At 55.4% G+C, this 12,346-nt stretch overlaps 1 protein-coding gene across 3 annotated transcripts in view; it reads left to right on the top strand.

Moving 5' to 3' along the window:
- The window catches only part of IPO13 (importin 13), a 31,263-nt gene that overhangs the window by 14,840 nt on the left and 4,077 nt on the right, over nt 1-12,346 (top strand). For all 3 annotated transcript variants that reach the window (XM_038144170.1, XM_038144171.1, XM_038144172.1), the window contains exons 3-15: nt 900-1,040; nt 1,193-1,334; nt 2,309-2,475; nt 2,837-2,957; nt 3,255-3,402; nt 3,552-3,733; nt 4,608-4,634; nt 5,313-5,447; nt 5,680-5,823; nt 6,218-6,298; nt 6,891-7,028; nt 7,103-7,199; nt 9,053-9,105. In XM_038144170.1, the coding sequence (XP_038000098.1) occupies nt 900-1,040; nt 1,193-1,334; nt 2,309-2,475; nt 2,837-2,957; nt 3,255-3,402; nt 3,552-3,733; nt 4,608-4,634; nt 5,313-5,447; nt 5,680-5,823; nt 6,218-6,298; nt 6,891-7,028; nt 7,103-7,199; nt 9,053-9,105 (1,576 nt within the window). The remainder of the gene's footprint in view (nt 1-899; nt 1,041-1,192; nt 1,335-2,308; nt 2,476-2,836; nt 2,958-3,254; nt 3,403-3,551; nt 3,734-4,607; nt 4,635-5,312; nt 5,448-5,679; nt 5,824-6,217; nt 6,299-6,890; nt 7,029-7,102; nt 7,200-9,052; nt 9,106-12,346) is intronic.

Below are 12,346 nucleotides of genomic sequence, written 5' to 3'. Positions count from 1 at the left end.
GATGTATGCCTCCCACTCCAAGCATCCTTAGCCCCGCACCTGTGTGTAGGGGGCGGGCAGAGAGCACAGGCTGTGGCTGCAGATAACACGCCTGGGCGGGCAGGGAAATGGCAGGGAAAAGGCAGGCTGCTCATCAGCCTCCAGCACGGCCTCTCTCCGGGGGCCCTGGGCTGCCTTTCACCTTGGCTGCCTCCTTCTCGTTGCCTTGGTTACCATCCCTTACAGGCAGCGGAGGGGAGGCTGACTGCGGGATGGGATGTGGGAGAGCAGTGCCGCACTGGCCTGTGGCAGCCCGGGAGGTGCCAGGGGCCAGCCCTGTCCCTGGGTGGGACTCCCCAGCAGTGGCTGCCCAGCTCATCCCAGACGTGGGGCACAGTCTGCATGTGCCCAAGCTGGAGGGTGGCGTGGTTTCCTCCTGGCAGCTCGGACTGCCTCTGTGCTAATCTGAGGGCTGTGGGCATGGTGGGAAGAGCCCACAGGTCTGCCCTCGCTGCTCTTCTGCTCCACAGTGATGCGGCTGTGCACAGGCACAGCTCACTCAGAGCTGCTCATGGCACTGACAGGTTGCAGGGGCTGGCAGCCCTGCTGGCAGGTGTGGGTTGGTAGAGGCAGGGGTCCACACTGTGGTGTAGGGGGTTTGCCCAGAGCTGATGGCCACCGGCTCAGCACTTCTCTTCACTTGCAGAGGCTCCGCTGCAGCAGTGCTCGGGGCTGCAGCTTTTGTCCTAATGCCACAGGCTGCCAGGAGAGTTCATGTAAGCAGTAAGGGCTCCTGCATGCATGCCATTGCACAAAGCAGCCTTCAGGTAGGTAGAGCTGGGCAGGAGCCCTGGGAGAGCATCAGGAGGGACAGGTTCCAGGGAGGTGATGCCTGGCACTGATTCAGGCTGTGCTTGCAGGTACGTGAACACCCTCCTCAAGCTCATCCCACCCGTGCTGGGGCTCCAAGAGCAGCTGCGCCAGGCAGTGCAGAGCGGGGACATGGAGACGTCGCACGGAATCTGCCGCATTGCTGTGGCCTTGGGGGAGAACCACTCCCGGTGAGTGCTGGGGATGATCCCTAGGAGCGGGAGTGAGCTTGGAGCCGCCTGCTGTTCCCCACATCCTGCTTTGTCCAAGACCTGTCCTGCACCCAGTGACATGTGTCAGGGCAGAGGAGCTGGAAACTCTGATCGTGCTTTCTGCTTCCCAGAGCCCTCCTGGACCAGGTGGAGCACTGGCAGAGTTTCCTGGCCCTGGTCAACATGATCATGTTCTGCACTGGCATCCCTGGACACTACCCCGTCAACGAAACCACCAGCTCCTTGACCCTCACCTTCTGGTACACACTGCAGGTCAGTGACCATTGTGGACAGCCTGCCTGGGCTCTGGCCTCCAGGCAGGGCTAGAGGCACCAGTGCATGGGGACTGGGGTCTGGCCCGGATTTAATTGGTCCCAGGGATTTCTGATGTCCCCACTCCTTGCCCTGCACTTGCAGCTAGGGCAGGGCACATACCTAGGAAATGCTGGCCCTGTGGCTGGCTCTTTCTGCCACCAGTCCTCCTTAGAAGTGTGAGCCATCCTTTAAGGGCCTCATTAACAAAACTAATTAAAATTTCATGTTAATTTTTTTCTTCCTAGCACCAGACCTGGCTGTTTAGCTCCTAGCTGTGTGCCTGCAGCAGGCAGGAACAAGAGCATGGCTCTAGTGTCTGCCCAGTGTGAGGTCCCTCTCCCAGGGTCAGTGTTCCCTGGATCAGCAGAGCAGCCCTGCACACTGTGCTCTATTTTTAGCTCCCTTTCATCCCTCAGCTCCATTCCTCTGCAGTCCAGTGTGGCATGGCTGAGCGTGGACAGGGAGGGGAGCGAAGTCAGTGCCGTACCAGCAGCTCCTCTGCTGCATGAGGCCAGGCTGAGGCTCCCACGACCTCTTGCTGCTTCTCCAGATGGGTCTGAGATTACAGGTGCATGCAGGAGGGTGCTGTGCTGAGTCAGCTCTCTCACAGCAGTCTGAGGCACGCATACTCCTGATCTAGGGGTGCTCCCAAGGATAGGACATGGCAGGACACTGCCACCCCCTATGATGATGCTGTCTGAGGGTCCACCCAGCTTCAAGGGCTTCTGGCATCTTGCCTCCAGATAATGCTGCCACTGCAGAAGGGCACAGCATCAAGTGAATCTTAGGGAGTTGGAAATGCAGCCTTCCAAGGTATGACAGGTCCCACCAGCCCTGGGAGATGTGCCTGAGTCCCCTATGCAGCAGGCATGTTAGCTCTGTTTGCCTTTCCCTGCAACACCTGATATATTTATTCCTCCTCCTTCCTCCAGGATGATATCCTCTCCTTTGAGCCAGACAAGCAGGCAGTGTACCAGCAGGTCTACAGGCCTGTCTACTTCCAACTGGTGGATGTGCTGCTGCACAAAGCCCAGTTCCCCTCCGATGAGGAGTACGGCTTCTGGTCTTCAGATGAGAAGGAGCAGTTTCGGATATACAGGTACAAGTGGGAGATTTGGATTTGCTTGTCAGGCAGGTGAGGATGCAAGGGCAGCATTCTGCCACCCTGGAGACTGAGTGCTGTATGATGAGCCAAGGAGGGACACAGAGGAGTTTCCTTCCATCAAGAGCTGTTTTGGCTGTGATGGTAATGTGAAAATGAGCTGGTTTAGCTCACTTGGCAAAATTCTGGCACAGCACCAGTTACCCTGCCCAAGAGGCCATAGGATCACTCCATTGGTTGGGACAGTGTGCTTGTATGAGCAGTGCCTGTACCCTAGAGAGAAAGTGATGTGTCCACACATGGAGCTCTCTCTGCATGGGTTGGGGACAGCATTTGGAGACACCCATGTTCTCTGCAGGGTGGACATCTCTGACACTCTGATGTATGTGTACGAGATGCTGGGTGCTGAGCTCCTGAGCAGCCTCTATGACAAACTGGGACGTCTCCTGACCAACACGGAGCAGCCATCCACGTGGCAGGTGAGCAAGGGGACCCAGGGGCCAGGCTGACAGCTACCTGTCCTCACCCTCAATGGGGCATTGAAAGCAAAGGGACACAACAGAGGTGAGGAGTGTGAGCACCTTGCCAGCACACAAACAGTCTCTTTGAGGTCTGCTGTGGAGAGGAATAGGTCTTCTGCCTCCCTGTCCTTAGCTCTGCCAAGGGATCAGCCTCTTCAGCTACTGTGGGGTGCTGAGCTGGTGCCTGGACCTGGGGCAGGGTTGGGCATCCGGGGTCAGTGCATGGCTCTGACAGTGCCTCTCCCCCTCTGGCAGCACACGGAGGCCTTGCTCTATGGCTTCCAGTCCATTGCTGAGACCATTGATGTGAACTACTCCGATGTGGTGCCCGGGCTGATCGGCCTCATTCCCCGGATCAGCATCAGCAATGTGCAGCTTGCCGACACAGTCATGTTCACTATCGGTGAGTGGGCTGGGCTGGGAGGGGGAAAAGCCCCCCTGGGACATCTGCCCAGCAATAACAGCGGTGAAAAGCAAAGCTGGGCATCGTGGAGTGCAGAGAGCAAGAACCTGTGGTGCGGTCCTGCAGTCTGACCCCATCTGTGTATGCAGGATCCCTGTCCGAGTGGCTGGCTGATCACCCTGTCATGATTAACAACGTGCTACCACTGGTGCTCCAAGCCTTGGGCAACCCCGAGCTCTCCATCTCCAGTGTCTCCACCCTGAAAAAGATCTGCCGAGAGTGCAAGTACGACCTGCCACCTTATGCTGCCAACATTGTCGCTGTGTCACAGGTAAGAGCTGGATGCTGGATGTGTGGGGGTGACCTGGGATGTGCTCTATGCACGCCTTTTCCTTTTTAAGGACTGGGCCAGGGGGACAAAGGAGCTGGTCAGGGCATCTTGCTTGGTGCAGATTTCTTGCCTGTTTTGTTCATAGGCTATTAAACCCATATGGCAGGCCCTGTGTCCTGCTGTGAATGCAGAAATGGCAGCCACGGACAGACATGACTGCCAAAGGGTCTGCTGGGGTTGCACGTGGGTGTCTGTCCTTCTCCCAGGGTTTCGTTTGCCTTGTTGGGAACAGCTGTGCACCTGCCACGCTGCTAGTGCCACTGCTGGGCATCTTGGAGGGCAGCGCCCTGGGGTTCAAGCCTCTCCTTGGAGCCTGAGCTGGTCCCTGCAGTGCTGGGGCAGCTTGTCCCATGCTGCTTCTTGACTCTCAAGATTTGGGGCAGAGGGGGCTCAGAGTCCCGAGGCACTAGGAGAAGGACTGGACTTGGGCAAGCTGCCAGGATGTACATGGGAGGAGAGAGGTGAAGGGCTCTTAAAAGCATCTCTGCTTTTAGAGCCTGGGGAACACTGTCACTGGAATAAGGAAACCTTGGCTGAGGTTGACTCCTTGAGCAATCCTGCTGCAGAACCTCTCCAAGCCAGGAGCTCCCCTTGCTGGGTAGCTGAGTGGGCTGGCTCAGGGGACAGGAAATTTTAGTTCTTGCCTGTGGCAGGTTGTGGGGAGCACACAGTGTTTGTCTGTGCCCACACTGGTGTTAGTTGTCTCAACCTCCTGTGTCAATCCTACCTCCTATTGTCAGTCCAGCCACCTGGAAGGGAAGGGCCTTTCTGCAGCACTCACCCTTCTCTTTTCCTCTCCCTTTCCCTTTGACAGGAGGTGTTGATGAAGCAGATTCACAAGGTAAGAGAGGCTGACTCACACCTCTGCTGGTTCTCCTTGCCCCCCATGGCCCCTTAGTCATGCTCAGCTGAAGACACAAAGCTGTCCCCAGAGGAGAGCTCAGCACTGCATCCATGGTGTGCAGGATGAGGAGAACCTGCTGGCTGCCTCTCGCTGCGCTGCTGGGCTTCACTTCCCCCACACAGGCTGGGGTTGTGCTGGGAGGGTATGTCCTCTAGAGAGGGAGGAGGAGGAGGCTTAACTCTAGCAGTTCCCAGTCTCTCCAAACCCCAGGATACCAAGATGACAGGCATGTTTTCAAGAGGAGAAAGGGAGATAAGTGTAGGAACTGAGCCCCAGCCTTGCCTGTGACTAGGACAGGGTGGCTGTGACAGGCTGTGCAAAGGATGGTGTGCCAAGTTAGGGTGAGTGATGCTAGCATGTAGATCTCTGGACACCAACTAATCTTTCCTTGGCATGTGCTGGGAAGAGGCCAGGGGTGCTGAAGCCCGAGCTCTGTTCCCTGGGAACAGAAGTTGTTAGGGAGCTGTTCCCCTCTCCTGCAGTGAGATGCACCCAGAGGGAGCCAGATAGAGCAGCTCAGGAGCTGCAGCACACCCAACTGGGACCCTGGCAGCTGTCAGAGCATGTGCTGTGGGCTAGGCAGTGACCTGCCCTGTTGTGTCTTCTCTGTCCCAGACAAGCCAGTGCATGTGGCTGATGCAGGCTCTTGGTTTCCTGCTTTCTGCACTGCAAGTGGAGGAGATCCTGAAGAACCTGCACTCCCTGATCACCCCCTACATCCAGCAGCTGGAAAAGCTGGCTGATGAAACGGTGAGTGCCTGTGTGCTGCCTCCATCCAGAAGTGGTTTCTCCTGCTGGCTGTAGCCCTGGGGCTGCTGTGCTGAAGCAGCACTCTTAAGCATGGGCTCAAGGGAACGTGCAGGGCAGGGAACCCCTCTCTGGCACCTTGCCTTTGCAGTTCTAGTTCCTCAGCATCCCAAAGACATGACTATGATTGAGTAGTGCAGTCTGTGTCATACTTTGGCTTTATTTTCCCTGGCAGCCCAATCCCTCCAACAGGCTGGCCATCATCCACATCCTGGGCCTGCTTTCCAACCTGTTCACCACCCTAGACATCAGCCATCACGACGACGACCATGAAAGCAGCGAGGTCAAAAAACTGCCAGTGCAGCAAGGACCCAACCCAGTGAGTAGAGCAATAGCTCCAAGTTCTCTGCCACACACTGGCCAAAGCCTCACAACTCACTGCAGGAGAGGGGGGTTAATGGGGGATGCAGCATGTGCCGGCAAGGGGGTAGTGCTAGTCTATTCCAGGTAAAATAGTTCCTTCAGCTTATCCCACCATTCCTGAGGTGGACAGAGGTGACTTGCCTCTTGGATGCCTCTTGGCTAGGTGCTGCTCTGGAGGGTGGCTTGGGTGCTACCTGCCAACTGTGAGCAGTGCCAGGCTGCTTCAGAAAAAAAGCTGTCCAGCTTTGGAGAGGGGTGGTGCCTAAAGGTTTGAGTCCAGGCCATGCTTAGTCTTGAATCTCCCTTTCCCAGAGAGGCCAATTCTCTTCAGTGTCTCTCATTCCTTACAGGTGGTGGTGGTTCTGCAGCAAGTCTTCCAGCTCATACAGAAGGTTCTCAGCAAGTGGCTGAATGATGCCCAGGTGGTGGAGGTAACCAGGCTTCACCTGTATACTGCCTGCAGCTCTGCCTGTCCTTGCTGACCTGAGTGGGGGACAGCAAAGGACAAACTCTGGGTGATGGCCTGTGAGAGGGATGTCTTGCTGGGTTATCTGGACCAGTGCTGCTTGCTGTCACCAGCAGCATCAAGTCATTCTTGTCTGTCTTGTTACTCCATCAGCTCTCCTTCTCTCCAGTAACTGAGGTCCTGCCATGAGCAGGGAGGTGGGATCACCCAACCTGTGTTCTCTAAGAGAACAGCTTTGTTCTGAACTGGACCTGTATCATCTGGTGCTTGTTCAGTTTGTTCAGTCCAGTAGTGCCCATGTGCAACGTCCCAGCAGCCATTTCTCCCTGGCCCTTGAGGAGCCTTCCTGCTGCAGTGAAAAGGGTGTTTCCTGGTCACTGGGAGCATCCTGTGCTGCAGGGCAGGCCACCAGTGTCAGAGCAGGTCTGAGCCCTTTGCCTGGCTGGTCCCTGTCCCCAGTGCCAGCGCTTCACTCCCCTGGGACCCATCCATTAAGCCTTGGGAGAGGTCTCCTGCTCCTGCAGTCCACTGCTCATGCAGTCCCTCTCTTCCCACAGTCTGTCTGTGCCATATTTGAGAAGTCTGTGAAGACCCTCCTGGATGATTTTGCCCCCATGGTGCCTCAGCTGTGTGAGATGCTGGGGCAGATGTACAGCACCATACCCCAGGTCTCTGCCATTGAACTCACGCGGCAGGTATGGAACTGTGCCTGGGAGGCTGGGGATGTGCAGGGCCAGCAGAAGCTTCAGTCTTTCTCTCTCTTTTGCAGCTGGTTCACATCTTTGCCCATGAGCCTGCCCACTTCCCTCCCATCAAGGCCCTCTTCTTGCTCGTTACCTCAGTCACACTGACCCTGTTCCAGCAAGGTACGTAGGATTAGCCCGTCTCCGTGCTGGGGCTGTTGTCAGGCTTTTGCATGCATGGAGTCTGGAGGCATCTTACCAGGAATGGCTGTTTTCACTCCTAGCTAAGCTAATTGGGGCCATCTCTGTTTCTTGGATTCTTCCTAACCCCTGGAAGGTGGGTACCTTCCCTGCAGGCAACAGAAGCAGGAAACCCCTGGGTGCTCCGGGCCTCTGTACTGTTACAGCAGCCCAGGCTGGATATCACATGCAGCAAGGGTCAATCTGGAGCTGCAGTCCAGCTTGGCAGGGAGGCTGTGCCCACAGGAAGATCTTGGGGCTTCTCCAGGGTCCACTGCTGCTTGTAGTGGCCTGAAATCAAGCCCTCATATGAGCAGGAGAAACGTGTGTGTGAACAGCTGGGAAATTACTTTTTCAGAGTCACTGGTGGCCACCGAGTCCCTGCTGTGATGCTGAGGATGCTGGTGTTCTCCTGCAGGGCAGGGGCCCCTCTTTGGCTCACTGCCCACCCTACAAAAAGCAGATGGGGATAGAATAGGCTCCTTTGCACCACGGCTCCCCTCAGCATCTTAGTGACCTGCCCTGTGACAGAGACAAATGTACATTGGAGCTGCTGGATCTGGTCCTTTAGCATTAACACAGGTGGCCCCCGAGGGGTGTCATCCTTTGCTCACAGCTGGGTGCCAGGTAGGGTGATGCTGTCCCCCAGCTCAAGGCTCAGAACTCTCTAGAGAGGTGGGGGGAGAGACATGAGGAGCCCTGCTTCATCATCGCACCACGGTCCGAGCAAATCCCACTGTGCTGAGGTGTCACTGGGGTCAGTGACAAGCAAGCCAGGCTTCCTCGGATATCAGGTCCCCGCTCGTGCCAGTGGCGTGTGGATGTGTCTGTGCTGGAACCCTTTTGCCTCGGTGCTGGGGAGCTGGCGATGCCTCCAGGCAGCAGCAGGCACGTCTGCAGGAGCAAAAGGGAGGGGCCAGAGCCCGAGCTGTGCCAACACTTGGATGCAAGCTTTGCTCAGGCAAGCGGCTGTTCAGCTTGGTGTGTGCCCGGGACTGTCCCCTTGGGTGGGGGCCAGCTCTGAGCAGGGCGAGCCCCTTCTGCTGAGCCCACGGGTGGCAGGAGAAGGGGGGCATGCCTGAGCCTACAAGGGCCAAGAAGTGAGTGTGCACAGTCAGATGCCAAGGTAGGGTGAGTGGTGCTGGCACAGAGGTCTCTGGGCACTGAGCTGCTCTCTCCCGTGAGGATGCTGGAGGAGACCTCCAGGAGAGTCCTGGACTCACCATCCTGGAGAGCATCTGGGAATGGGGTGGGAGGGTGTCTGTGCCAGGGTCTCCTGAGCAGCTGACGCTGGTGAGAAGCATGTGCACGCCTGAGCCCAGCCAGGCCTGTCAAGCGTTTGCTGAGGTGTTGTCGTTCACTTGCAGTTACCTTCCAGGACCAAACAGTGCTCTGAAGACACCTGCTCAGTCCCCACAGTGCAAAAGCTATAATTCTCCTTGTGGAGATGGTGCTCAGCTAGCCCCTGCTCCTCCTTCTCTTCCTCCCCAAGGAAACGAAGATCTCCTCCTTGGCTCTGCAGCACCCAGGTGCTAGCTGGAGACCCTGGGGCTTTAGACCCTTTCCTTTGCAGTTTCTTTCTGTTCTTGGGTTCTCCAAGTTTCATGATTTTTTGTATGTTTTGTTTCTTTAACTTGCTTCAAACTGCTCATGTTGCCCATCCCCTTCCCCACACACCCCTCCTCCCTTACACTCCTGTTTTCACTTGTAAATTCTTTCTGTATCACATAACTATATGATGTTGAGTTGCTGTTTGTATGATTTTTCTCTTAAGTTACATCTTTATTATATTTTAGGGCCCAGGGATCATCCTGATATTGTTGATTCATTTATGCAACTCCTGGCACAGGTGTGTTTTAGTTTCTTATTCATTCACTTTCTGTTCTCTCTCTTTCTCTTTTTAATTCAATTTAAACCTATTTTTAGCTTTCTGTTGACAACGTTTTTTTTTCCTTTTAGTTGAATATCGAGTTTCTCCATCTGTTTCCGTGGAAGTTGAAAACAAAACATTCTCCTTTAGTTCTGGGTTCACACCATCCCCAGGGCAGTGTCCTCCTCTGCAGGCAGCTCCAGCTCCCACCCCCTTGCTGAGCTGAAGCTGGCATGGGGCGCTTTGTGCTGCTGCTGCGGTCACCCTTGGGTGACAGACAAATTAGATCATTAAGTGGATGTTTTCCAACCCATTTACCTGCCCTCTGATGGGCCCTCTGGAGTGGGGACAGGCTGAGCTGGCTGCTCTGCCCAGGGGCCAGTGGGAGGAAGCCCCTGCCCTCAGGAGCAGGCAGCTGCCAGAGTTTGGCTCTGAGCAACGTGCTTGTGATGGCACCTGGATCTGGCAAGTGCCACATTGCCTCCTGCCCCAGCAGCCTCTCTGGTGGTGGCGGTTCCTGTGCAGGAGCTGCTGGCTCAGGGGCGCGTGGGGACGGTTTGCGTTGACACGGCAGGGGCCGCGGGCTGGCACGTGGGCTGGCACTTGTGTCACTGCTGTGGCGCTGGGCAGGCAGGGCCAGTGCTATGCTGTGTGTGTATATACACCTGCCCAGTGTGCTCCTCAGCCCCCCATGGCCCTTAAGGGAGAAGCCCTGGTGTCCCTCATGTACTCGGTGTCCCTGGCAGAGATGTGCGCCCTGCCCACCTACCCACAGGGTGGGTCTGTGGTGAGGAGGGGCCTGGCAGAGTTGCTTTCTGCTCTGTTTCTGTGATGGGGAGGCTTCTAACGACATGTGCTGGACCAGTGGCTGTGCAGGAACACTAACCAGGCTCCTCCCCGAGCTGTGGCCATCCTACCCTTGCTGACAGCCCCGGGAGGGTGCCTGGCATGTCCTGGTGCTAAGCTGTCAGACCCCTCTGATCCTCCCAAAGGTCTTGAGGGTTGGAGTGGGCAAGAGGGCTGCACCTAACCTCCCTGAAGCAGGGTCTTCTCCTCACAGTTCTCGCCTTGATGCCCAGAGCCTGCTGAAACCCATTGCATCTCAAAGCCATATTGCAGCCTCTTCCTCCCTGCTTTTCACCTTGAAAGACATAGCATAATCAAGGCTATCAGACTTCTGCTCTGCTTTTGGTTTTGGAAGCTGTGACCTTTTAACAAGGGTTTTGAACATGGTGGGAGGGTGGTAAATGGGGTCTGTACATGAGGTTCCTGGCGGTGTCCTCACTGCTAGCAGGACCTCCATTTGAACACTATGCCTAGTTTGGGGCACAACATTTCTGGAGATTTATATCAGAGACCACAGAGAAAAGCATCTGGGAAGATGGCAAACTTGTACACGTGGTGGGGAGGAAAAGCTGATGGGAGCCTGAGGAGCTGTGTGAGTCTTGGAATGTGTAAAAGGTAATGTGCCAGTTGTAGGTAAAAAACCCTTTTCTGTTCTCCTTGAGTGGGACAATCAGTCATGGGAGGAAATCATGGTAAAGGATCCAGGTCTGGCAGAAGCAAGTCTTCCTAAGAGGGCCGGGAAGCACTGGAAGATCCTGTGGGGACCTGTTGTTGTATGGAGTTCTTGAAAGGACCCAACAAGCCCATTGGTCTTGGGGGGTAGGTAGAAGTGATCGTGCCAGGGTGTAAGGCATTAGGTGATTCTGAAAAACTCTCCAAAGGCTACTTGTGCAATGTGCTGGCAGCTGGCCCTGTCTCGTGTGTGTGGATCTCCAGATACCTGTCAGAGGCACTCCTGCAGGAGCAGCTCAGAGGCTCCTACCTCCATGTCTTCTCCATTTTGGATCACTGTGAGACATCTGATATCATGCTGCCAGCCTGACACCACCCACTCAAGACCTGTTGTTTTCCTGGGCTTTGTATTCCTGAAAACCCATGGAGACCAAAGGATCCCATCCTTGTCTTCTCTCTTCATGCACAGAACTCAAGATTTCCTCTTCCTTGGCCTGACCCTTCTCACAGACTGATGATCTAGTGAGGTGCTTTAAAACCCATCAAGAATTCGCCTTAGCATCCGTGATTGACTCCTTGCTCTCAGGACTTTGAGGGCTGTCTGGTGGCAGAGATGGGTCCAGCCTGTCCTCTTCCAGAGGACCATGCTCTGCAGTGATGCTTTTGAGGATTTGCAGATTGGAGGATTAAATTCAGAGGGAAGTGCAGATCTCTTCAGACCAAATTTTTGTGTGGCGAGAGCTGTGTTTGCACCCAGCCTGCTCTGCCTGCAGACCTCTTGGCAAAGTAATGCATCTTCCGGAGCAGCAGTGAATTTGGACACAACAGTGTGTCAAGGTGGAAACTTCCCACTTCCCTGACCATCTGTTTTCGTGGTTGATTGCCTTGGAGGAAATACCATCTTCCCTGTTTCAAGTTTGTCTGGTTCCTCCTTGCAGGCACTGTTCCTGCCCTCTCTGCCAGCAAGTAATTTCCCGCCTTCTGATAACTCAGGAGAAGCTCATGAGGCCTGCATATCAGCTCTCTGTTGCCAGCACACAGGGAACCATCTCTCTCTCTCACAGGATTCCTGCTGACTTCATCTTTGGGCTTGGTTGCAGCTCATGGAACTGCCCAGTTGTTGCAGGTGATCTTTTTGCCACAATGTTAATTGGCAATCCACTCTTGATGATGGCTGGCTGATCATGGGAGCTGTTGGCTTCAACCAAACGACAGACAAAGTATCATTCTACTCAAGGATAAAATAACCAGTCTGCCATAAGGCTGCACAGAGCAATGCCAGCATCCTCTTCTCAGCTGCTCCCTCCTTCCTCTGCTGCATGCTGGGATCAGTGCAGAGCATTGCTGCTGCAGTGCCCAGGGTGAGCATCCCACCTGGAGGGCGTGGAGCTCAGTTCCACCCAGGCAGCTGGAGCTCCTCTGCCCAGGACCACGTGCCATGGTGGCTGGGGCTTGCACCCAGGTCTGCGTTGGCAAAACCAGGCAGGTTCTGAAGTTGGGGAACCAGTGGGTATCACATGTGTGCTCCCGGTTGCAGGTAGGATTTTGGGACTCTCCAGCCTGCCTTTCCAGCTCATCCACTCCACCCCAGCAAGACTTCTCACTTGCAGACCTTGGGAGTGTTTTGGTGATCTTTGGGGCAGTCTGGGTGTGCAGGGCCTCGCTGGCAGAAGATGCAGGATTGACCTCCTGTGATGGCGCA

This window comes from Motacilla alba, chromosome 8 (assembly GCF_015832195.1).
Source record: "Motacilla alba alba isolate MOTALB_02 chromosome 8, Motacilla_alba_V1.0_pri, whole genome shotgun sequence".
NCBI lineage: Eukaryota > Metazoa > Chordata > Aves > Passeriformes > Motacillidae > Motacilla > Motacilla alba.
The sequence above is the reverse complement of the archived record's forward strand: the minus strand, read 5'-3'. Positions and strand labels throughout refer to the sequence as shown.